General features: G+C 50.6%; 1 protein-coding gene across 1 annotated transcript; it reads left to right on the forward strand.

Moving 5' to 3' along the window:
* Nucleotides 1-21,741: 21,741 nt before the first annotated feature.
* LOC120700904 lies at nucleotides 21,742-23,192 on the forward strand. The gene is made up of 2 exons (XM_039985103.1): nucleotides 21,742-21,864; nucleotides 22,707-23,192. Exons 1-2 carry the CDS (start codon nucleotides 21,742-21,744, stop codon nucleotides 23,190-23,192), a joined length of 609 nt encoding a protein of 202 aa, XP_039841037.1.
* The last annotated feature ends 2,841 nt before the right edge of the window (nucleotides 23,193-26,033 follow it).

Here is a 26,033-nt window from a genome sequence, read left to right on the forward strand (position 1 = left end):
TCAGGTGGAACTAAGGTTAAAAGCAACGTAGTTGTTTGATGTTCCAAGCATTGGTGAAGACTTGGCCATCGGCAGTCTGTAGCTTGTATGTGCCAAGACGGAGCACCTCTGTCACGATGCATGGGCCTTCCCATGGTGGTGATAGCTTGTGGCGGTCCTTCATGCTCTGAACCCGTCGTAGCACGAGGTCTCCAACGTTGAAGGCGCGTCCCCTGATGCAATGGTGATGGTAGCGTCATAACGCCTGTTGGTATTTTGCTGATCGAAGTAGAGTGACGTCGCGTGCTTTTCTCGAGCTGGTCCAAAGCATCCTCCATGGCGGTATCCGACCCCTGTTTGCTATAGGCCTTCTCCCTTGGGGAGCCGTACTCCAAGTCGGTGGGCAGAATGGCCTCCGTGCCGTAAACCATAAAGAATGGTGTAAAACTAGTTGCCCGGCATGGGGTCATCCTTAGACTCCATAGGACAGCCGGGAGCTCCGCGACCCAGCGCCCATCGAATTTTTTGAGCCTGTCATAGATTCTTGACTTGAGTCCCTGCAAGACCATGCCGTTTGCCCATTTGACTTGGCTGTTTGTGCGCGGCTGTGCGACCGCTGCCCATTCAATACGAATGTTGTGATCATCACAGAATTCAAGAAAATGCTTCCCTGTGAAATTTGAGCCATTGTCCGTGATGATGGAAAGTATTCTGAAACGATTGACAATGTCTTGGAAGAATGCAGCAGCCTACGCAGATTTTAGCGATGTGATTGGCTTTGCTTCGATCCACTTTGTGAACTTGTCTACGGCGACAAGCAAATGGGTATAGCCCCAGGGAGCTTTTGTCAAGGGTCCAACCATGTCTAATCCCCAGACTGCGAAAGGCCATGTAATGTGGATGGTTTGGAGCGCTTGCGCTGGCATGTGCGTCTGCTGAGCGTAAAACTGGCACCCTTCGCAAGTGCGCACGATTTGCTCAGCGTCGGCGACTGCCGTTGGCCAATAGAACCCCTGGTGGAACGCGTTCCCGACCAGGGTTCTTGGTGCGGCGTGATGTCCGCATACTCCACCATGGATATCAATCAGCAATTGCTTTCCCTACTCGATGAGGATGCATCGCTGCAAGATTCCCGTGTGGCTTCACTTGTAGAGCTCCTCTCCGATGAGGACATAAAATTTGGCCCGTCGAGCCAACCTACGCGCCTCTGTCTTGTCATTGCGGAGAAGGTAATCCTACTAGGGCTCCCTCCAATCTTCCACGGCGTTGGGTGTCAGACCTTCCTCTTGCTCTAATTCCAAGACCTCAGAGTCGGGGGATGGAAACTCCGATCCCCCAGCCCCCGAGCCCTTTTCGGGGGGGGGGGGTCGGGATTGGCTGGGGTCGGGCTCCGGGCCTTTGATCGACCCAGTCGTGAACTGGGGTCAAGGACAACGGGTGCCTCGGGTGGGGCCGTGACATCGTGGTCTGAAGTCTCTGCTTCGGGCTTCTCCACCTCCGGGAGTCGGACGGAGGGTTTGTGCTGATCGTTGGCGAAAATGTTGTTGGGGACCGGTTGATGTCCCGACCCCATTTTCACTAGCTGATCTGCCGCCTCGTTGAGACATCGAGGGATGTGGACAAGCTCTAGCCCATCGAAGTTTTCTTCAAGCAGGCGCACTGCCTGGCAGTACGCCGCCATCATCGGGCTTTCGCAGGAAGATTCCTTCATTACTTGGACCACGACCAGGCGAGAGTCCCCCTTGATCTCCGGGCGTCGGATCCCCAGCTCCGTGGCAATGCGTAGGCCGTTGATGAGGGCTTCATATTCCGCAACATTGTTGGACACCGTGAAGTGGAGGCGAACGATGTACCTCATATGAACGCCCTGGGGGGAAACAAAAATGAGGCCGACCCCTGCCCCTGGCCTCCTGACCGACCCGTCGAAGTACATAGTCTAGTACTCTTAATCTAGGGGGCTGGCGGCAGCTAAGTTTCCGTCCATTCTGCAACAAAGTCCACAAGTATTTGTGATTTGATGGCAGTGCGAGGAGCATACTCGATTCCCTGTCCCATGAGCTCGAGGGACCACTTCGCAATGCGTCCCGTAGCGTCTGGGTTCCACACCACTTCTCCCGGTGAGAAGGTCGTGACCACCATGACCAGTTGCGACTTGAAATAGTGTCATAGCTTACGCTTGGCGATGAGCACTACGTAGAGGAGTTTTTGGATTTGGGATATCAAGTCTTGGTTTTGCTCAAGATCTCGCACACAAAGTACACCGGTCGTTGTACTTTCAGAGCGTGCCCTTCCTCCTCCCTTTCTACGACCAACGCGGCACTGACTACTTGAGTGGTCGCGGCTATGTAGAGGAGAAGGTGCTCCCCTTCCGCGGGGGGCACAAGGACCGGTGTTGTAGTCAGGAGTGACTTCAGCCCGTCCAGGGCCAGTTGGGCCTCGTCGGTCCAAACAAAATGATAACTCTTTCTTAGGAGTCAGTATAAGGGAAGCCCCCTCTCTCCTAATCGGGATATGAAATGGCTGAGCGCTGGGAGGCACCTGTTGACGCTTCTTAAAGCGCCAATTTACGTACCGCAAGCGCACGGATCATGGTAGTTTTTCCCTTAGAGTACTCCCCCAAGGTTTATCATCCGTGGATCGGAAGTGAACCGACTAGGGTTTACCATCTAATCTATCAAACCTATCCTAAACATGAAGCGAAGATTGCATATAAATTGAACACTTGATAGATATGAATGAAGCATAAGTGTTTATCACACCCACAACCGTAGATGAGATAACACAACCAAGGAGTTAGGGCCTATCGTCTCTAGGTACGGTTCTAGTGAAAAAGGTGATCAAAGCATATATTGCATCTCAACTAAAGGTACACGAAATCATCTCTCAGAAAGGCAGCTCGCAAGCGGCCTACTTTCCCAAGGTCGTCGGTGCGAGGTGCGTGTCGACACCTAAGGTTTCCCAAAGCTTTACCCCAGACTCCCATGGTACTCGCCATCGATCCTATTCCACATCATGTCGTCGCTAGAACTTTTCCCTCCGCCATGCTGTCACCACACCAGGGTAATCAACCACTAGCTAAAACATGCTACCTCAACGTATCCGCAAGATGTAGACTAATTACCATGAATAGATCTAATCTTACTATGAACATATGGATGCATTACCTATGAGAAAGAAAGCATGCATTGAAGTAGACCAAAGTCGAGACAACTAGAATAAAGAGTAGATTGATATCACCATCGTGTGTGTACATACCCCGACGAATGTTGGGGATGACTCTCGAACCCCACCATGGCACAACCTCGCAGGGAGGCCATGGCGGCTAGGGGTGGCCTAAGCCATCTCCTAGGTACCCCCGAAGACTTGCAGCGGCCGTCGTCTCCCTCCGGTCTTAGCGCTAGGTTTTCGTCGAGTTCTGGGTGGATTGGATCCTCGAGTTGAATAAGGTGCGAGCTATTTATAAGCCGAGGAAGCCACCGGTCGAAGGGGAGGCCGAACCGCCTCAGAAAAGGGCTGGGCCGGCCGGCCCATGGGCCTAGGCCGGCCGGCCTACGCCTTTTTGGGCTCGCCTCGGTCTCATCTTTTGCGTGTAGACTCCTCGCATCTTCTAGAGTTTCTGTCCTTCATGATTGCACCCCTTTGGACGTTGTTATCTTCGAGATGTCTTCGAGGAAAGGATAGGATAGGGAATCCTTCCTTAAATCTTCATTTGCTTTACTTAATCCCGAAGTATCTTGATCTCATCTTCGTGGGCTCGGTCCTTTGGGCTCTCTTGGAGGATGGATGTGCGTGAATGGGCTTCGAATCAACATGGGCTTTGGTCCTCCCTTTGGGCTTTGGCCTTCGTCTTTCTCCATGTTAGCGCTCGATCACGGGCCTCGTCATTTCATGCTCTAAAATAGGCCAAAAACCTGCAAAAACGAAGTTCCTCCAAAATATATGTGCAAACATGAAAATGACCAATAATTAGGCCGGGGTTAGGACGGTTAGTGATTTTGATATTAAATTCATGCCATTATCAAGGATAAACAAGGGATAAAATGGGTACTTAAGGAGCGCCAACATTCCCCCCATGCTTAAACCTTGCTCGTCCTCGAGTAAGTCCTGGAGCTTTGCTTATAAAGAAATCAGCGTTGCCCCTCAATGTCCACTCTGCACTTAGTCATACATAACAATACATATTGCTCTCTCAAGTATTTAGCATTTAAGTTCATGTTGTGACCGGCTACTTTTTCATTATGGAAGATAGACTAGCAATTAAAGAACAAGCCACAATAATAGATAAATGCAATGCTCTCAAACTTAAGCGAACTTCAAACCTTTACCTTGTTTCATCGTGAAGAGTTTTCAAAAGAATGCATATCAAACATAGTGAGGTCCTCTTGCAAAAGATCATGGAAATACTCATCTCATCAAGTCTCTCAAGCCTACATTAGATTGTCTTCAACCTATTCTACTCATATATAAAAGTGGAAGGCTTATGTGGAGCTTGGTAGGTAAAACAATCCTAGCAAAACATTATATCTGAAATATTGTCAAACTAAGAGAGAGATCTAATGGAATTACCGAGACTAGTCAAAAAGGCCATTGGAAAATAATGTTGGAGAGGGAGAAAGATGAAACTCACACATTTAGATAGGTGGACATGTGCAAGTGGCAAATGGATGATCCCGAGATACAAATGAAGTTCTCGTTATCGGATTGCACATGGTTGGAAGATTTGAGTATGGAATAGTTCTTCAAAGCAACTTGGAAAATTAATGAAGCCAAAAAGAACTAAGGAGTATTTTATTCTTCTCTTTTTTTCTTTTTTTTTCTTTTTTTTCTCCTTTTTTCTCTTCTTTCTCTTTTTTTCTTTCTTTTTACTCCTTAGAACTTTTGATAACATAGAATACTTACCCAGCCATCCCCCCATGCTTGAACGAATGCTCGTCCTCGAGTATGAATAGTGGGAGAACCAACTAGCTAGGGAAAGTATCTCAAATTCACCTTCTTCTTCGTAGAACCTCTTGAATCTCCGGGGAGCCTTGTCTCCCAAAACTTTTCTTTATATGGTGCCCTTGATTCTTTTGATTCCGTCGAAATGATAATACATACTCAAATTGGGTTGAGGTCAAGGAGGTAATCACAAAAAGATATTTTTGGTTTAGGGTGGATATCCAGCGAGGTTTGCAAAATTTCCGAAGTAGAAACTCACAATGCATGGATAAATAGGCTAGCAAAAAGAAGGTTACCCAAAAAAAACGGAATGACCAGCTTCTTAGTCTCGTACCAAAGAAATCAATCTTAATCCAACTCATCAAAATATAAGTTTGCAATCTAAAGGTTTCATCATGAAAGAATATGTATGTATAGGCTTTGGTAAGTAGAACTTTGCAAGAGATTCACAAATGTAGATAGCATAGGAATTAAGTTTTCAAATTAAACAACACAAGGTGTAAGGTCATCAGTAGACTTAAATCAAAGAGCAACATAGAATATGTGGGTTTAGAATTTAGTCATTTAACCTCCACAAATAAAAGAGCCGGTATTTAATCATTTTAATTCCATTTAATTGAGAGCAAATGGCCAAGTCATATACAAAATAGCGTAGGTAAAACAAAGCAGCAACTTTCATCACTTTTCCATAAACAAGAGCATATAAGAATATCATCGTGGTGAGCTCAAGGTGATGGTGGTTATCATTCATTGAAAACAAAAACAAATCTAGGTTGTACTCCTAGTAGCCATGTTATTATACAGAGAGATATACAAAGGTTGCATCTTTGTTTGAAGGCATATATGTACAAGCATTTAGAAAAAGAGAGAGTTGAGGAAGAATTACCGTCCTTCTCGATGCTCGTAATGAAATGTAGCGCGGCCTCCTCCATACTTAAGCATTGTGCTAAGCATGGAAGAAGAATCATGAGCATCTTGTGGCAACCGTGATTACATTACTCCATGAGATCTTTCTTCCTTGTCCAAAAAATCCTCCCCCATGCTTAGCATGATGCTAAGCGTGGAAGGAGAAGATGGACCATCTTGTAATTCTTGAAGTTCTTCCCTCATGTGTATGAATATCATCTTCAATGTGTCTTCACCTTTGTTGCCTTAATTTCCATCAACTTCTTCTTGTACTAAGTCATGGTCCCAATCCTTGCTTCTCATCGTAGTCGCCTCCTTCAATTCCTCGTTGTCCCATTGCTGCCTCATCTTCACGAATTTTTCTTTCAATTTCCAGAACAGAATATATACTGAAAAATTGCTCCATTGCGAAGTGCACAAATTTTTCTTTCCAACGAGTATTCATTCGCCCAAAATTGATTCCGAACAAGAGAGTTATGTCCATTTTATCCCAGCGCTGCAATCTGTTCCGAATTTCAGAACGCGCAGCGTCCAAAGTTTTTGTCATATCTCCTTGTACGAGTCTTCAAATTCATTGATCTTGGATGCGTTGGAATGGTAATTTCATGGAGCTTCTGAATATGAACTTTTCTTCCTTGTATGTCTCTGTCCATGTGCAAAATTTGATGAAAACAGCAGGCCTTGCTCTCGAACTTTGGAGATGTTGACGAATTTGATTTATTCTTTGATCACGAATTCATGGGAACGCTTTGTCATGCCTGCAAAACAATTCAAGTGCACAGTCTACCCCTAAGGTGATGGTCGGGAGTAGAAACAAATGTCAACAAACCCACCATTCCTAAGATCTCAATTTGTGGCATAGCTAGCTTAGCGAAACTAGTGAGTGTACGTGTGTGCTAGTGTAAATGCAAATGAGAGGAAGGTATATAAACAAAGACAACGTTTACACCTAGTTCTAAACACCATGTTTACAACTAGGTTGCCGAACTTCTCCATAGCCTAAAAGACTTATTTAACCAAGGTCAAAACACCATGTCTATCCCAAGATCAATAGGCCTTCATAGCACAAGAAAAAATAAAGCACATTGCAAAGCTTATAAACCAACCAAAGGCAACCTCATAGCTTGGTAACTAAATGATGATGGTCTTCAATCATGTCTAAACACCATGTTTACACAAGATTGCAAAAGGTAAATGCTATCATGATTAGCACTACATAGATAGGAAAGCATACATCAATAAGATTGAGACCAAACTAGCAAAATGAGTGCATGAACAATGGAATGGATGCAAAGTGCAAATGCAAAGTTAGCAAAAACAGGTGTTAGCAAGGTTGAAAGGACCTTTCGATGTCATTCCGCAACTAGCTTATTCAAAAACAATTGCTAAGAGTGACAAAAAGCCTTCGCGACACTTCATAAGAAGTGAGGCTTTTGTCAACGAAAAGGTTATTTATCGAAAAAGGATCAAGCAACCGAGCTAACAAGGTTTTAGAAGTAGGTTTATGGGTTTCCTATATTTTTGGCTTAAAACAAAAATTTTGAAGAGAGAGTGTTGGGTATAGAAATTCTATCTAAGGTGGTTTCAAAAAAAAAACTAGAGATAAACAAAAGTTAGATTTTTTTTGAATGAAAAACATACCCTATGGTTTTGGGATTGCTCTTTGAGTGGTTTTCCTAAGGGTTTTAGGATCTCAAAAGCGAGGCTAGTCAATGTTTTTAGAAATGGTTTTTTTTATGCAACATGCAATGCAATGCAAGGGTGAGACGAACAACATGTTATGCAATTCAACACGGGGTGGGTGAACAAAATGATATGGCATGATGAGGTGGTCTAAAACAAAACAAAAAGTTAGCCTAAGTTAACTAGCCACAAGTTTAGAATCAAAGGGTGGTGCAATGCTTCATAAATCTCTCTAAAAAAACACAAAGAAAAAGACTCAAAACACTAATAGGCACACAAAAAGGTCTACAAGTTTCCCAAGATCAAATAACAAAGTGCTCCCTCAATAACATTTAGAATGAACAACATGAAGTTGTGGTTTTTGTTAGAGCAATGGTACAATGTTACTTGATATTCCGATTAAAGAGTGCAATGTAGACGGTCATATTAATATATATATATATATATATATATATATATATATATATATAATATCGGGTTGCCTCCCGCAAAGCGCTTCATTTAAAGTCATAGAGCTCGACTTTCTCACATAACTTCTAATTGATGCGAAGCCATGGTCATTCATGCGAGAAACCGAAGTGTCCATGCAGCTTGATGTCGCCTCTTGTAATCCATCGTGGTTTGCTTGCAACATCTTCATTTGTCGAAAGTCGACCGCTTGTGCCTTCATTTGCCAATGTCATTGGGGTTCTTCCTCTGTTCCAAGCCTCTGAATTTTATCATGTACGCTTGATGAAAGCATCGCCCAAGCTCCCCTTCATTGTTGTCATCGTCATCTTCTCTATCTTGTTCTCATCGCGTTGCTCCTGCCTCTTCTTTGTGGAATCTCTCCTGTATACTCAACATAACATATGCCAAAATATAGATCTATTGAAATGTTTATGAAATTACCTTTCCAACGAGTGGTCATTCATCTTAAACCGAGTCCAAACGAGAGAGTTATGACCGTTTTACTTTAGCGCTGCGTGCTGTCCAGAAAATTTCAGAGTGCACAACCTTCGATGTTTTGGCCATAACTTCTTGTAGGAAACTTTGATTGACTTCATTCTTGATCCGTTGGAACCGGAACTTCATGGGGCTTTTGAATATCCAAAAATATGCTGCTATTTGCTTCTGAGGTCGAGCTGGACATTGATGAGAATAATATCTTCTTGTGAATTCATCCGAAGATGTCAATGATCTCGATCATGTGGTCTTTGGAGCATAGTGTCGTGCGTCCCAAGGCTTCAAGGTTATCACCATTGATTACTAGAAAATATCGCGGCTTCAATAATGTGTCTTCTCCATTGTTCTTGCTTTACCCAAGGTGTCGGGATTAGAAGATGCTCCTGTGCTTCGTGTTGATGATCCGAACGGTTTCCTTCCTTGATAGCATCACTCGATTAGAAGTATATCGAGCATCCCACTGGAGAAGATAGGTGGTGTCGTGGTTCTTCTAATCTTGTTGCCTCTAGCTTTGGTTAACTTTAAATCATCATCTTTTGTGTACACAGCCTTCCAATCATCCTTTGACATCATCATCACCTTCTTCGTCGGTTGCTACTACCTCTGTCCTCGTTGAATTCCCCTTCATCCAGTGCAGAGAATGTACCAAACTTCTACTCCATTGCAAGGTGCATCAAATTGTCTTTCCAACAAGTGGTTATTCGCCCCAATTGGACTCCGGATAAAGAAGTTATGCTTGTTTTATTACGGCGCTGCAATCTGTCCACAGGGATTTCAGAACGCGCAGCGTTGAAAGATTTTATCATAACTCTTCACACCGATCACCAAAGCTGATAGTTCTTGATCCGTTGGAAAGAAGACTTGATGGAGCTTCAAAATAATCTATTAATTGCTGATGGTACTTCTCTGATCTTGGACGAAAAACTCATCACAATAGTAACACATCATAGATGATGATGATCGCACGATTTTCTTCGCGGGCATGCTTCATACCTATTGCTTGAACAAACAATTCTTCCCAAAAACATCAGTGTTTAAAATCAATTGACACAGCGGCATACCTTATTTATCATCTTTTGCTTTGGGGAGTGGGAACTCGATAGCGGATGCTGGGCCACTAACAAAAGTTAACACCTACCACTAAAGAGCGAATCTTGGTGTTGTTGCCGTCATGTCGATGTGGACGTTGTCGATGTTCCATATCGAGGTTCCTCGATCATCTTGTTGCCGATTGTTGAAATTTGTTGAAGTGGACTATGGACTTCTCGAAGTCCAAGTTTGGTGTCTAGATTTTTCCACATGCTTTCAAGGACACAAACAAGAAAACAAGGGTATATGCAATAATAAAAATTAGGGTTAGTCCAAAAAAACTAGATAGATCGCCCTAGGGTTCGAGTTGCCGATCCCCGGCAATGGCGCTAGAAAAGCTTGTTGACGCTTCTTAAAGCGCCAATTTACGTACCACAAGCGCACGGATCGTGGTAGCTTTTCCCTTGGAGTACTCCCCCAAGGTTTATCATCCGTGGATCGGAAGAGAACCGACTAGGGTTTACCATCTAATCTATCAAACCTATCCTAAACATGAAGCGAAGATTGCATATAAATTGAACACTTGATAGATATGAATGAAGCATAAGTGTTCATCACACCCACAACCGTAGATGAGATAACACAACCAAGAAGCTAGGGCCTATCGTCTCTAGGTATGGTTCTAGTGAAAAAGGTGATCAAAGCATAGATTGCATCTCAACTAAAGGTACACGAAATCATCTCTCAGAAAGGCAGATCGCAAGCGGCCCACTTTCCCAAGGTCGCCGGTGCGAGGTGCGTGTCGACGCCTAAGGTTTCCCAAAGCTTTACCCCAGACTCCCATGATACTTGCCATCGATCCTATTCCACATCATGTCATCGCTAGAACTTTTCCCTCCGCCATGCTGTCACCACACCAGGGTAATCAACCACTAGCTAAAACATGCTACCTCAATGTATCCGCAAGATGTAGACTAATTACCATGAATAGATCTAATCTTACTATGAACATATGGATGCATTACATATGAGAAAGAAAGCATGCATTGAAGTAGACAAAAGTCGAGACAACTAGAATAAAGAGTAGATTGATATCACCATCGTGTGTGTACATACCCCGACGAATGTTGGGGACGACTCTCGAACCCCACCATGGCACAACCTCGCAGGGAGGCCATGGCGGCTAGGGGTGGCCTAAGCCATCTCCTAGGTACCCTCGAAGACTTGCAGCGGCCGTCGTCTCCCTCCGGTCTTAGCCCTAGGTTTTCGTCGAGTTCTGGGTGGATTGGATCCTCGAGTTGAATAAGGTGCGAGCTATTTATATGCCGAGGAAGCCGCCAGTCGAAGGGGAGGCCGAACCGCCTCAGAAAAGGGCTGGGCCGGCCGGCCCCATGGGCCTAGGCCGGCCGGCCTACCCCTTTTCGGGCTCGCCTCGGTCTCATCTTTTGCGTGTAGACTCCTCGCATCTTCTAGAGTTTCTGTCCTTCACGATTGCACCCCTTTGGACGTTGTTATCTTCGAGGAAAGGATAGGATAGGGAATCCTTCCTTAAATCTTCATTTGCTTTGCTTAATCCCGAAGTATCTTGATCTCATCTTCGTGGGCTCGGTCCTTTGGGCTCTCTTGGAGGATGGATGTGCGTGAATGGGCTTCGAATCAACATGGGCTTTGGTCCTCCCTTTGGGCTTTGGCCTTCGTCTTTCTCCGTGTTAGCGCTCGATCACGGGCCTCGTCATTTCATGCTCTAAAATAGGCCAAAAACCTGCAAAAATGAAGTTCCTCCAAAATATATGTGCAAACGTGAAAATGACCAATAATTAGGCTGGGGTTAGGACGGTTAGTGATTTTGATATTAAATTCATGCCATTATCAAGGATAAACAAGGGATAAATTGGGTACTTAAGGAGCGCCAACAGCACCTAGTAACCCGTTGCACCCCTTTCAAATTCTGAATCGGCCCCATGTTGTTTATGGCATTGATCTTATCTGGTTTCGCCTCGATCCCTCGCTCGGAGATGATGAAACCCAAAAGCATGCAGCATGGCACCCCGAAAACGCATTTTTCAGGGTTGAGCCGAACTCCATTCGCGCGGAGTTGAGCGAACATTGACTCGAGGTCTGCTACGAGTCCATCGGCCTGCTTTGTCTTGACCATGATTTCGTCTATGTACACTTCCACAGTTCACCCGATGAGATCGCCGAAACACCTGATCATGTATCGCTGGTAGGTCGCGCCAGCATTTTTTAGGCCGAAAGGCATCGTAACGTAACAGTATGAGCCGAACGGGGTGATAAAAGAAGTCGCGAGTTGGTCAGATTCCTTCATCGCGATCTAGTGATACCCCGAGTAGGCATCGAGAAAGCAGAGGGTTTCGCACCCTGACGTTGAGTTGACTACTTGATCTATGCGTGGCAAAGGAAACGGATCCTTTGGGCACGCCTTGTTGAGATTTGTGTAGTCAACAGACATTCTCCATTTCCCATTCTTCTTTTTTACAAGAATGGGATTAGCTAGCTATTCGGAATGATACACTTCCTTAATGAAACCTGCATCTAATAACCTAGCTAATTCTTCGCCGATAGCCCGCCACTTCTCTTCATTGAAATGGCGCAATCGCTGCTTGACTAGACGCGAGCCTGTCCTGATGTGGAGGGCATGCTCGGCGACCTCCCTTGGTATGCCCGGCATATCTGACGGCTTCCAGGCAAAGATATCTTTATTCGCTCAGAGGAAGTCGACGAGCGCGCCTTCCTATTTGGGGGTCAGCGCTACGCTGACCCTCAACTTCTTTTCGCCCAACCCCTGGGGGTCGAGAGAAATCTCCTTGACACCCTCCGTGGGCTCAAATGACCCAACCCTCCAATTGGAGTCGGGCGCTTCTTGTTGACGGTCCTTAAGTGCTAAAATTAACCGTCAACTCCTGCAGCTTTTCAGGATAAATAATCACCAAACTTAGATATAGGGCTTATAACTAATCAATTCCACGAGTTTTGGTGAATTGTCATCTACAGGCACCCACATATGCAAAACAAGGAAAACATAGGAAAAGACACGATGAAATGCACAGAATACTGCTACCCAGAAATACCACTTACAAGGATGGCCCACAAATCAGACAAAACGGGCACGCCAAGCAAGATGCAGCCAAGGATCAACACCAAGGCCACCCTACCAGTTATCTAGAGGAAGATAGGCCCGAGGGAGCCCCATTTGGGCTCGGCCGACCCAATGGGTCGCCCGACCCCCTAATGGGCCTAAATGGGCCCAGCTTTCTCCTGCGGCCTCCCACAACTTCCCTACGTCTACTCCGGACGTGCATAGTACCACCTCGCGAGTCTAACCGCAGATCCACCCATGGAGAGGCTACATAAGGAGGAGGAGAGACCCCTCTCAACACATACACCATTTCATATGTGATGGAGAAGAGTAGAGAGGCTCCACCTCTTTGTATCATTAGCCTAGGGAGTGTGTGAGGAAGGAGTGCGGAGAAGAGCCGTACTTGTCGGGATCTCTTCGGCTTTGTACCTCTACGGATACGGTACGGTTGGTGATGGAGGTACATCCGAGTACCTCCCAGCCGAGTAGCTATCTCCCAACTGGGTACCTACTCGGCCAGGACCACTCTGCACGACTACCCGGCAGACAGGCACTCGGCTGGACGTCTGAAGGTTCCTCCGAGGATCAGGATCAAGGCGCAGATTTGTATTCCGGATATCTAGGGATCTCAACCGACCTGATTCCATGTAATAACCCGAGTAGATATCTTCCCTTACTTGTAACCCACGGCACTTGGCCTATAAAGGCGTTGTGAGGGGACCCATAGAACATATATCTCATCCCATCTGCATCGTTCATCGTCAAGCTCAATACACACAACACAGGATGTAGGGTATTACATTCCCGAGCGGCCCGAACCTGTCTAAACCCTAGCATCAACTCGCAACCATCTAGTTCTTGGCTCCGGAATCCCCCCTTCACCTACAAATCTACCGCCGGGCATAATCCTGGTGGACTTGCCGGATAAGCAATCCGACAGTTGGCGTGCCAGGTAGGCGAGATTTCTCAGCAGTCCTTACAGCAAGCTCGATGGCAGCAAGATCCGGCGTCTTCTTCTCCGCCAACCTCAGCATCCAGATGGAGGCCGCCGACGGATTCGACTTCACCTTCGGTATTTCCCAGAAAATACAATTCCTCGGAACCCACCCACCAGCCCCTCGATCATCGAGAGTGGCAACTCCATTAGCGTCAGATCCGATCTAACGGCTCAAAGCTCCATCACTAGTCGTGTTTCCAAACTTGACATCAATGAACCTCCGATCGTTCGCCCCAGGGCAACGTGTGGGCCGGTCATCTGCAACAACGATTTAATCTCCGGAATGGATCGTGTCACCAAGTCCCTCGCCGAGCGCATTCAACTCGGCGAGACTGTGCTGGGTCGTCCAGGCGGATCGATTGCTCTTCCGTATGGACTCCACAACAACTCCGCGGCCTACTCGGATCAGATCCGAGTACGTATGAGCAATCTGCATATCACCGAGTTGGATTAGTCCAGCTAGGATCAGATCCAATCTGATCCACCCTTATCTACTGAGGTTGGGTATTAGGCGGCCGTCTTCACCCTCCCACCCAACCGCAGCAACTCCGACAGCCGGCGCCAGATCTCGGTCGTCTCGGTGGACTCCGAATCCTTCACTGGCGAGGACGACCAACAACGGGCGGAGCGTCTTCACCGCAACGGCCTCCGCGCCGACCGTCGGGCCAATGAGCAAGTCATCCTTCAGGCCAAGGAAGATCTCGAAAATGCCGAGCGTCGCAACCCTAGGGTTGGACGGAGGCGTCTGTCACCACCAAGGCCCAGGAACCTCGAGAACGAGTTCATCCTGGATTATGACGATCATCAAGTCTTCGCCATGCCATCCGCTAACATGTCCGCCGTCCTCCAGGTATTCGAGGGACGACCCCAAACCCTCAAGATTGCAAAAACTCGTGCTCGTCTGCATGTTGCAGCAACCCAGGCCCAGGCCCTGAGAAGGGAGTATTCCAACCATCGGGGGCAAATAAGCTCCAGCCGCTCGGTGCGTCCTCATCTCCGCGATGAAGAGGTCGACCAGCCCGACCTTTGCGACCGTCTCGCCCGCTGAGATCTTCGACCCCGCATCGACAACCGCCATCACCAACGGGACAACGCCGAGCGGGAACGACGTCGCCACTACGACGATGAGCATGGTGCACCCGACCACATCCGCAACAACCGCGATCGCCGACCCCACGACGACGACTACGACCTGGTGGCCGACTTGGACGGCTTCTCCGCCTTCTCCGATAGGTTGCGAGCCATCCAGTGGCCCGCGACCTTCAAGCCGGTCGGCATCAAAAAGTTCGATGGAGAGTCCGACCCCAAGACATGGCTGCGCACCTACTCCTTCGCCGTTCGAGTAGCGAATGGCAACAACGACATCATGGCGGCATACTTCCCGCTGATGATGAGCCGGCATGCACAGAACTGGCTCGAGTCTCTTCCTGCCGGCTCGATCAATAGCTGGTAGAACCTCTGCACCGCCTTCATCCAATACTACCAAGCAGCTTGCCCGGGCCCCAAAACCAGATGGGATCTGGGCAGCGTTACGCAACGACCCTCCGAGTCCCTGCGTGACTACATCAAAAGGTACTTTGCTAACCGTAATACAATTACGAAAGTCAATGACAGGGACGTGATCTACCACTTCCACCAAGGCCTCCATAGCATCGAACTATGGAGAAAGATGTTTGAGTCCAACCCCAAGACCGTCTCCGACATGATGTCCGTCGTCAACAAGCACGCCGACATGCAGGACGCCGAGCACGCACATCGCTGCCACAAGGATCGTCGCAAGCCCGTTGATCGTCCTCGCCAAAGGGACGACGACCCGGCCCACCCAAGCGGACATCGTCAACCACATCATGGCAAGAATCGTGACCGTGCCGAGTCATCCAAGGCCCGCGACCGCAAGCGTGGCCCCGAAAACACTGTCGCTATCGCTGATCGGCCTCAGCAGCGTACCTCCCTCGACCAGGAGGAGCTCGATAGGCTCCACGACTCCAAGTGACCCTAGCACAAAGATGCCAACCACACCGCATGAGAATGTCGTGCCCTCTTCAATGGCGTCGCTCCAGAGGAGCCCAAGCGGCCTAGGCTCGATGATCGCGAAAGGCCGGGTAGCTCCAGAAGCTCCCGTGGCCGTGGCCGCAGGAACCGCTCACCCAGGCGAGACGAGGAGGATCAGCAGGGCAACCGGTCACCTGGCACCTTCCAAGAGGAGCAACGGGTGGTTAATATCATCTTCGGAGGCTCCAGCGCCCCATCCTGCAAGCGCAGCATCAAGCTGCAAGCTGCACAATCGTGCCATCAACTCGGTGTTCAGGCACCCAGTTGAACCTCTTCGCTGGTCGGAGATCCCCATTACCTTCGGCCGGCGCGACCACTGGGTCTGCCCAGGCCAGGTGCTTACCCGCTCGTGGTCAACCCGGTGATATGCCAGATTCGTCTGGCCAGGGTACTCATCGACAGGGGCAGCGCCCTCAATATCATCTTCACCAAAACTTTGGAGGACATGGGCTTCGACATGACTAAGCTGGTTCCTTCAGACAAGGCCTTCTACGGCATCATCCCGGTGCGGGCTCAACTCCGGTTGGCAAGGTCACCCTCCCCATCACCTTCGGCACCCAGGACAACTACCGCATGGAGTCCATCATTTTTGAGGTGGCCCCGTTTGAGACTTCCTACCATGCTATACTCGGGAGACCAGCTCTCGCCAAGTTCATGGCGATCCCCAACCACATGTATCTTCTCTTGAAGATGCCAGCTCCAAACGGAGTCCTTTCCATCCGCGGCGACATCCAGACGTCTCACTCCTTTGAGACGGAGAACATCAACACCGCCGAGGCCTTGGAGAGAAGCAACAACCAGGCTGTGGTCGCTCAGGCGGCAAAGGCCCTCACAATGGACCAGCTCCAGAAGCCGTCCAACAACTCGGCGCCAGAGTCCCAGCTGCACCCTGACAGCCAGACGAAGGCAATCGTCCTCAGCGACAACCAACCCGACAAGACAGCCTTGATCAGGGCCAACCTCGACTCCGCATAGGAACTCGCGCTCACCTCTTTCCTCTGCGCCAACTAGGACATCTTCGCATGGAAGCCCTCTGACATGCCAGGCGTACCGAGGGAGGAGGCTGAGCACTCCTTGGATCTAAACGAGAAGGCACGACCCATCAAGCAACGGCTGCTTTGCTTCGCTCAAGATCGGAAGGAGGCTATTAGGGTAGAGGTTACCCGGCTCTTAGCCGCTGGTTTTATCCGAGAAGTCACACATCCGGAGTGGCTGGCAAACCCAGTCCTTGTAAAAAAGAAAAATGGCGAATGGAGAATGTGTGTCGATTACACAGATCTCAACAAGCACTGCCCTAAAGACCCTTTTCCTCTCCCGCGCATCGACCAGGTTGTTGACTCGACAGCCGGGTGCGCGCTCCTCTCTTTTCTTGATTGCTACTCCGGCAACCATCAGATTGCCTTGAAGAAGTCGGATCAAGAGAAGACATCATTCATCACGCCCTTTGGGGCGTACTGCTACAACACCATGATGTTCGGCCTCAAGAACACAGGCGCCACCTATCAGAATGCCATCCAGAAATGCCTCCAGGGGTAGATCGGGCGCAACACTAAGGCTTACATGGATGACGTCGTCATCAAGACTAGGTCCAGTGATCAGTTGATTGCCGACCTACAAGAAACATTTGAAAATCTCAGAAGATTCAAATGGAAACTCAACCCCACCAAATGCATCTTCGGTGTCCCAGTAGGCAAACTACTCGGCTTCATCGTAAGCAGCTGGGGAATCGAAGCCAACCCAACAAAGATCAATGCTATCAGATTCATGAAGCCACCCAGGTGCAAGAAGGATCTGATGAAGCTTATAGGGTGCGTGGCCGCCTTGAGTCGGTTCATCAGTCGACTCGGCGACAGAGGCCTGCCCTTCTTCGAACTTCTCAGGAAGTTAGACAAATTTGAGTGGAATGAGGAAGCCGCCGCAGCCTTCAAGCAGCTAAAAGATTTCCTCACAACTCCACTGTAACACCCTAATTTAAATTTCGGCATTTAAATAATAAATTTAAATGGCTTTATTTAATTTCCTAAGGTTTATTGTGTTTAGCCTTGCATTTAATTTAATTTTGTTTCACAAGTAATTAAAATTTGTCTAGGTTTAAAAATTTGTTGTGCATTCATGCTGGTGCATACTTTTAATTGAGTGTGGTTTGAATTCAAATTTGTTTGAACTTGGAATAGAAAAGAATAGGAAGTAGAAAGAAAAACCCAAAAGAAGGAAAACTTAAACCCAAACCCAAACCAGACCCAACCCAAGAAGACCCGGCAGCCCAGTCCAACCCTCTCCCGTGACACAACCCAGTCCGGCCCATCACTCCCCCCTTCCCTTTTTCCCGAGCCCAGCCCAAGGCAACCCAGCCTCTCCCCGCGGCCCAGACTCCCCGGCCTGCCCCGCGCTAGCGCCCGCAGCCCGCGTCAGCCGCACGCCACCTCCTCAGCCCGCGCGCGCGCCTCGCGGCCCAGCGGACCACGCTGCAGCCCACCCCCCGCTCGTGCCGCTCGCCGCACTCGCTGACCTGTGGGCCCCGCCTGCCAGATCCGTCTTCCTCGCGCGCAACGGCCGCGCCGCGTCCCCGTGATCTCCGGTGGCCTTCCTAATCGGGCGCGCCCCCCCAAGATCCCCGGCGCCTTCTTAAACGCTCCAGCCCGCACCCCAGGAACCCTACTCCACCCCGCGCGCCGCCGTAAACCCTAGCAGCCGCCCCCACCGGCTCCGCCCCGCGCCGCTCCTCTGCGCTGCTACGGCCACGCCGCCCCGTTGCACCAGAGCTCTGGCCAGGCCGCTCAGAAGCACCGCCTCGACGTCCGGAGTTTTCCCCAGGCCAACCCTTCTCGAGCTCGGCCCCGCACGCACCTGATTTCCACCCGACACCGCCGCCGCAGGTGAGCTCTAACCCGAGCAATTACAAGCCGCTGGCGTGATTCAGCCCGCTTTGACCCTTTTATCCGCTTCACAGTAGCACACCGAGTCGATTCGTGGGACTTCGGAGACCGGAGGAGCGCTCCACCGTCCGGACCACGAGCCCCGCCTAGCGCCGCCGCCCATCCTCGACGCCAGCCGCCCTGCGCAGCAGCTCCGGCCACCACAGGCCCTCGGTGAGCCTCACAACGACCCGCCCTTTCGTTTGCGCTAGTTGTATTAGCCCTTAGCCCGCTCCTGAGGTCAGCACATCGCACACCGGCGAGGTGCGCCGTCCGAGCCGCCCTGCACCGGCGACGACCCCCCTTCCAGCCCCGAACCGCCTCTCCGAGTGCCCTAGTGGACTGTATGCGTCACGCTCGCCCTTTTTCACCAGGCCGCGACCCTTTTGGCCTCCTGAATCGCCGTAGCGATCAACTCCGGCGACCCCGTTCCAGCGCCGCCGCTCGCCGTGGCGTCAGCGCCGCCGCCCGCGTGCCCAAGCCCTCTGAGCCGCCCATTTAGGAACCAACGGCCGGGATTAGATCGGATCCAGATCTAATCTGGACCGTCAGATCCAAAACCGACGGCCCAGATTAGAAGATACCCTTTCGCCTAGTAATCTTTCTAAAGAGCCCCTCCCTTTATTGCTAATTGACCCGCCGTCCTGAACTGTGTAAAAGTATTTACAGTTCAGTCCTGGTTTTTATGTTTTGAACCCTGAGCTTCTTTAAAATTGAACCCGCCGTCCACCCTTGGCAGTTTTACGCGTTAGACCCTAGAACTAATGTTTAATTACATTTAGGTCCTCAGTTTTTGCAGAAAAACCACAGAAACTTAGTTTTTATCGCAGATAAGCCCCTGAACCTTGTTTTAGGCCTAGTTTATGCGTTTTAGCTCCGTTTTTAGCGTTCTTTATATCCACGCGATCGTTGTAACACGTAGAATAGCTTTAGACTAGTTTAGTGTGCTGTTTTTATGTATTGATGTACAGTTTCTTAGTTTTTGTTAGTGATTGCCTGTATGCTTATTATTGTGCATTGTTTTGGCCATGTGTTCGTGAGTAGACGTTGATCCATCGGAGGAGCCCCAGTACCAGTACCCGGAGCAGCCGTCTTCGGAGCAGTTTGAGCAGCAGCCTGAGCAGTACGAGGAAGGCAAGTGTAACACGAACAACCTATCATCTTTAAATACAATTTCATACTGCATTTAATACTGTATGCCTATAAGGACTGTCCTAGGCACTTTATATCCTTTATATATCCTTTGGGTTGCATTTTGTTTAGTTGTGCTAGGTTGCTGCGCTATAACACACTCTGGTCCTTTTTAATTAATTTGATTAATGGTTTACCTGAACTTAATTCTGAGAGTGGCCCTCTGTGCTTCGTGCTTGGGTGGCTCACGTCTCGTTAAAATATGGTTTTTGTAGAAACATGGTTTAGGGGGCCAGCACGGTGCTTAGTGCTTGGTTGGCCACTCTCCATAAGGACCGGTTCATAGAGCGACAACCTAGGACAACAGCGCTACCACAAGGCTAGAATGGGATAGACTTGGCGTAATAATTAGATCTTTTTGGTTTGGAGTAACTTACCTGCGGGGCAGGGGCGGTAAGCTTCTATGGCCCTCGTGCTGAGTGGCCTCGTCTGTGCTTCGTGTCTTGACGCCCACTAGACCTGCTCCATAGTCGCCGATCCAACCTTGCGGTTACTCCCTACCAACGAGATTCTTTGTAAAGGCCTCGTAGTGAGTCGCTAGTCATCTCACCTAAGGAAGTGTGATGAACCTCTAGCATAGCTCACGACTTGTGGGTAAAGATGTGCAACCTCTGCAGAGTGTAAAACTGGTATACTAGCCGTGCTCACGGTTATGAGCGGCCCAGATCCTCCTTTTGATTAGTGGGGTTGTCTCCTTCCGACGAGGGAGGTGCCTCTTGGGGTTACCTTGGCTTGGTTTTGGTTTGGTTCTCAGTAGTATCATGTTTAAATTTGACTAATTACTATGTAACTGGGTTAATGGTAATTCATCAACTTATAGTAAATAGCTTTAATAAAATCTTGCCAACACTTAAAAGCTAATGCAGTTGAGTCAGCCAACCTTAGAGCCTCATAGTTTGTGTTATACTTGTTGAGTACAAGTTGTGTACTCACTCTTGCCTCTTCTCTACTTTTTCCTCCTGGCTACGCTACTGCTGCTCAGTTCCTGCCGACACGAGGGAGTTCGCTCAGTGCTACCAGGACTACGAGGACTTCTAGGCGTTCGTCTCCCAGTCGACGTCCCTGTGGCGCCCTGCTCAGCTTCGGAGAGCTTTTACCGTATTTGTACTTCGCTTCCGCTGTATCAGACATTTATGTCATTAATGTAATAAATAACATTCGTACTTTGATTTATTATGTCTTATTCGTGATATGTGCTATGATATACTGTTCATTCTGTTGTATATACGTGTGACTTGATCCTAGCACGTATATGATTGCTCGGTTTATGTCCTTTTATAAACCGGGTGTTACATCCACCAGTCTTAACAGCTCCAGAAGACAGAGAAACGCTACTCCTCTACATCGCGGCAACTATGCACGTGGTCACCACTGCCCTAGTCGTCGAACGAGACGAGCCGGGCCATGTCTACAAAGTACAATGACCCATCTACTTCATCAGTGAAGTACTCGGCGAGTCCAAGTTGCGCTATCCTCAGGTGCAAAAACTCCTCTACGCGATCGCCATCACGTCCAGGAAGCTGCGCCACTACTTCCAAGCGCACAATGTCAAGGTGGTTTCCTCTTTCCCCCTCGGCGACATACTTCACAACAGAGACGCCAATGGCCGAGTCGTCAAGTGGTCGGTGGAGCTGGGAGCCCTCTCCATCGAATTCCTCCCCCGCTCCACCATCAAGTCACAAGCCCTGGCGGACTTCATCGGTGAGTGGATCGAGATTCAGGATCCACCACCTGAAGAATGACCTGAGCACTGGGTCATGTACTTTGACGGCGCCCTCAACCTCGATGGCACCAGGGCAGGCATCCTCTTCATCTCCCCGAGAGGTGAGCAACTAAAATATGTCCTGCAGCTACTCTTCAAGGCCACGAACAACGCAGCCGAGCATGAGGCCCTCATCCACGGCCTCAGGATTGCGGCCTCACTCGGCATCAAGAGGCTACTCGCGTATGGCGACTCCAAAGTCGTCATTCAGAAAGTCAACAAGGATTGGGGCTGCACCTAGGAGAAGATGGACGCCTACTGCAAGGAGATCCACAAGCTCGAGGCCCACTTCTCCGGCCTAGAATTTGATCATGTCCTCCGAGACTACAACGTGGCAGCCGACGTACTCTCCAAGCTGGGCTCCAAGCGGGCACTCGTCCCGACCGCATCTTCGTGCAGGCTCTCAACTCCCCCACTGTCAAGATCGAGGAGGAACCTCCTACCAAAACTGACCTAGTGCCAGCCCTAGGCCAGGAAGTACTGGTCGCCGATCCAGATTGGCGAGCCCTAATACTCGACTTCATCATCAACAATAAGTCCTACCCGAAGGACAAGGAGCACGAGTGACTCGCTCGCCGAGCCGCAAGCTACGTCATCGTCGGAATCGAGTTGTTCAGGCACTCGGCCTCTTCAGGAATGCTTTCCAAGTGCATCTCCCAGTCAGATGGAGTCCGACTCCCCAGTGAGATCCATTCGGGAATTTGCGGAAACCACGCAGGAGCTTCCACCCTGGTGGGCAAAGCTTTTAGGTCAGGCTTCTATTGGCCGACGGCCCTGGCCGACGCTCAAGCCATCGTTAGACGATGCCCAGGATGCTAGTTCTTCTCAAAGCAACAGCATGTCCCAGCTCAGGCTCTGCGGACGATTCCTCCATCCTGGCCATTCGCCTGCTGGAGACTCGATTCGGTGAGACCCTTGAAAATAGCGCAAGGCGGCTACACCCACATATTCGTCGCCATCGACAAGTTCACCAAGTGGATCGAGGTGAAGCCGGTCCCTACCACATCAGTAGCCAAGGCAGCCGAGTTCATCCAGGAAATAATGCACAGGTTCAGAGTGCCCAATCATATCATCACAGACCTGGGCACCTCCTTCACCGGATCGGAATTCTAGGACTTCTGCCAGGAAAGCTGCATCGATGTGTACTACGCCTCCGTGGCTCACCCCAGGTGCAATGGCCAGGTGAAACGCGCTAATGGCTTGATCCTTCAGGGGCTCAAAGTCAGGATTTTCGACCCGATCAAAAAATATGGCTCCAAGTGGATCCAAGAACTACCTAGAGTAGTATGGGGACTGCGCACGCAGAGAAGCTGGGCCACCAGCTACTCCCACTTCTTCATGGTCTACGGTTCTGAGGCTATCCTCCCGACGGATATTGCCTTTGGTGCTCCGCACACCCAGAACTACGACGAAGGCGAGGCCGAAACAACTCGGCGAATAGACCTCGACTTGGCCGAGGAGCACTATTTGACGGCAGCCCTCCAGCACGCCCGGTACGAGCAGCAGCTACGCCATTATCATGACAAAAACATCCAGCAGCGTGACTTCAACGTCGGCAACCTGGTACTCCGACAGGTCCACACCCCCGGAGGCAAGTTAACTCCCCCATGGGAGGGACCCTTCATCGTGAGCAGTGTAGTTCTCCCAGGAACCTACAGGCTGCAGCGCGAGGATGGAACGGACGTGGGCAATCCATAGAACATCGAACACCTTCGTCGCTTCTATCAGTAGAAGAAAAAAAAGAGATATGTACTCTACTCATCAGCTATTAATAAAGTTCAAAGTCTTCAGTTATTCGTATTTGTTTCTCCCTGACCCGTCCAGTACGCTCGGGGGCTGTGTGTCGGTCAGCCCGACTCGTCTCATACACTCGGGGGCTGGGCTCGGCCAGTCCAACTCGTCCAAGTCTGCCCAGCGCAGGCACCCCCAACATAACCAGTCGCTGCGAGCACAACCCTGCTAGTCATGGAACCACCCTGAATCACCTTCTACTGCCCGCGCGCTTGATGATCAGCTCTCAACCCGGCAAGCAAAGGCACATCACAGGGTCGTCTCTTCCTAACTACTCGGCCAACTCAGCAGCAACTCGAATTACGGAGCCCAACACAAGCACATGCAAATTTATTTACATACAAAATAAATATTGTTTTTTGGCCACCTGCTGACCATTTTTCCCTCAGCCTCTACAATTACAGGTTCAGGTCGGCCGCCACGCGCTCCACGATCGGCCGGGCGTCAGCGAGGTAGTCCACCCAGGCAAGGTTCTAGGTCTCCGGCGCCATCCCGTCACCCACCGGCTCCAAGTCGGCCTCCGGGAAGTGGGACTTCACAAGTCCCAGGGTGTACTGGGATGCATCCTCGGTGACCCCCTTGGCAAAGACACCGAGCCGCCTATGCGCCGCCTCCAGCCGTGCATCCAGCTCCTCTGCCGCGGGCGTGCCCTCCGGCTCAAAGGCGGCAAGGACGGTGCTCACCTTGCCGGTAAGCTGCCCCAGGGCCGCGACGGCCGCAGCAAGCCGAGCCTCCGCACCTGTCAGCACGGTCTCATCTCAACTCCCTGTGAGTTCGTTCTGAAAAGAAACAGAGTTGTTCCAGAAACATACCTTCGCGCGCCTGGGGCTCCAGGCGGAGCTTGTCCTCCGTGGCATCCTCCCGGGCCTCCGCGGCCTCCCAAGTCTTCTGCAGCTCGGTGTTGGCCTTTTCACAGGCCGTCAGGTCGTGCTTCAGGGTGCGGACCTCCTTCTCTAGCCCTGAGAGGGTATCGATTAGCTTGAACACAAATGAGTCGGCACAAAGTGTGGTACGCCTCTTACCCCACTTCTCGTCCACGAGGGCCTTCGCTGTCTCCGCCCGCTGCTTCTCCAGCAGGCGGTTTTGCACCTTCAACTCGGCCAGCTGGGACTCGACTGCTCGATCGGGCCGGAAACCCGACTCCGCAGCCCGCGCCAGCCGACTATGCATCTCAAATCCAGTACGACCAACATCTTACAGCAGGAATGTCAGCTACTTGGCCTCCGCCACGCGTTATGCGGTGGCCTAGAGCTCCTCCGCCAACCTGGCCGGCTCATCACCTTCGGCCTCCTGCTCCTCCGCCACCAAGACCCCGGGCAGAACAGGGCCCTGACGAGCGGGTAACAACTCTCGGCTCGGGGTCTCCTGCGGCAGAGGCGACGACAGCCCAGGTGGCACCTCTGCCACCCCCATCGGTGTGGCCTTTCGGGCCGCGGATCGCCCGGTGTCCTCCGCCTCTGCCTCGCCCAGTGTCGCCTCCCAGCGAGCGCGGGACCGCTGCGAACTCTCCACTAATGGATTGGAGCTAGCTGGCTCAACCCAGCGGGTCTCATCAGCGGACCCCTCCGCCTTCCTCTTCCTGTGAAGCCAAAATTCCACAGCGTCAAGATACAAGTGGCGATCCAAAACAAATAAAGAGATCGCACAAGCAAACTTCACTTACTCTGCGCTCCGGCGAGCAGTGAAAGACAGCCTCAGTAGCGTAGCGGGTGGCTGCGGTCGGGGTACGAGCGGAGGAGATCTGATCCCTCCAATGCGCGCCAGTCCGGCCGCCGCTTCCCCTTCAGCGCACCCGGCGTCAGCGCCAGCGCCTTCTCCTGACAATTCGGGGGCGTCCTCCGCCCCCAGCTCTTCACTCCCCGACCTGGAGGCGGTGGCAGAGCCTCCCTTGGACTTGGGACTCCTCAAGCCAGCCTTGGAGGCTGGGATCTTCCTAACGGCATGCCTCCTCTGCCTCGGCGCGGGCGGAGGGGCGTTGACGCCTACAACTTCAACATCCGACCCGTCCCCAATGGACGAGTCGGACGACACCTCCAGATCTTCTGCCTCTGGCTTCTTCAGATCGGCCGGGGCGGCGGCGTCCTTCCCTACAACCCCCTCTGGCAGGGGAGCGGGAGACCAGAACTCCAGATCTTTTTACTGCATTCACAAAGGCATTCCGAGTTGGTTACAACCCAACAGGTGCCCTGCATACAAAGAAGCAGGGTAGAAACGACTCCAAGGTAAAAATAGAACAACTTGGAACAAAAAGCAAAACAACATGATAGAGATTAGAAGTCTTACGGCTCTGGTCTGCCGCTTCAAGCAGTGTGTCTTCAGGCACCCGCGGTCACGGATCGGCCCCTGCATCATGCGGGCAACCCGGTTCGCGGCTTCTTCCCAGGTAACCTTTCGATTCTGCCCCCGGGTCGGGTCCTAACGACTCCAGTACTCAAAGCCGGGGTGCATCCCGTCCCGAATCGGATGCACTAGCCGCTTACTGAAGGACAGGGCCACCACGGCGCCTGTCAGCCCCTGGGCTGACAGGCCGGCGATCTCTTTGAGAAGGAGGTCCACCTGGACCATTTCCTCCTCAGTCGGCTGTTCTTCCCAGCACGCGCGGGGCTCCGGTGCGCGGCCAGTGCGGGCGGGCAGACAAGGGGCCAGGTTCGACACCACAAACCACTCCTTGTGCCACCCCTTGTTGCTGTCGCACAACTCCAGGGCCGGGTATGTTCGGCCCTGCCGCAGCAAGAAGGCGGCGCCGCC

The sequence above is a fragment of the Panicum virgatum genome, chromosome 3K (assembly GCF_016808335.1).
Source record: "Panicum virgatum strain AP13 chromosome 3K, P.virgatum_v5, whole genome shotgun sequence".
Classification (NCBI taxonomy): domain Eukaryota; kingdom Viridiplantae; phylum Streptophyta; class Magnoliopsida; order Poales; family Poaceae; genus Panicum; species Panicum virgatum.

What these genes read in the sequence shown, in the direction of transcription:
- LOC120700904 (XM_039985103.1), top strand. Translation starts at nt 21,742, where the DNA reads ATGGACGCCTACTGCAAGGAGATCCACAAGCTCGAGGCCCACTTCTCC. An exon ending in CCAAGCTGGGCTCCAAGCGG is followed by an intron (nt 21,865 to 22,706) that starts GCACTCGTCCCG and finishes TTGATCCTTCAG; the next exon opens with GGGCTCAAAGTCAGGATTTT.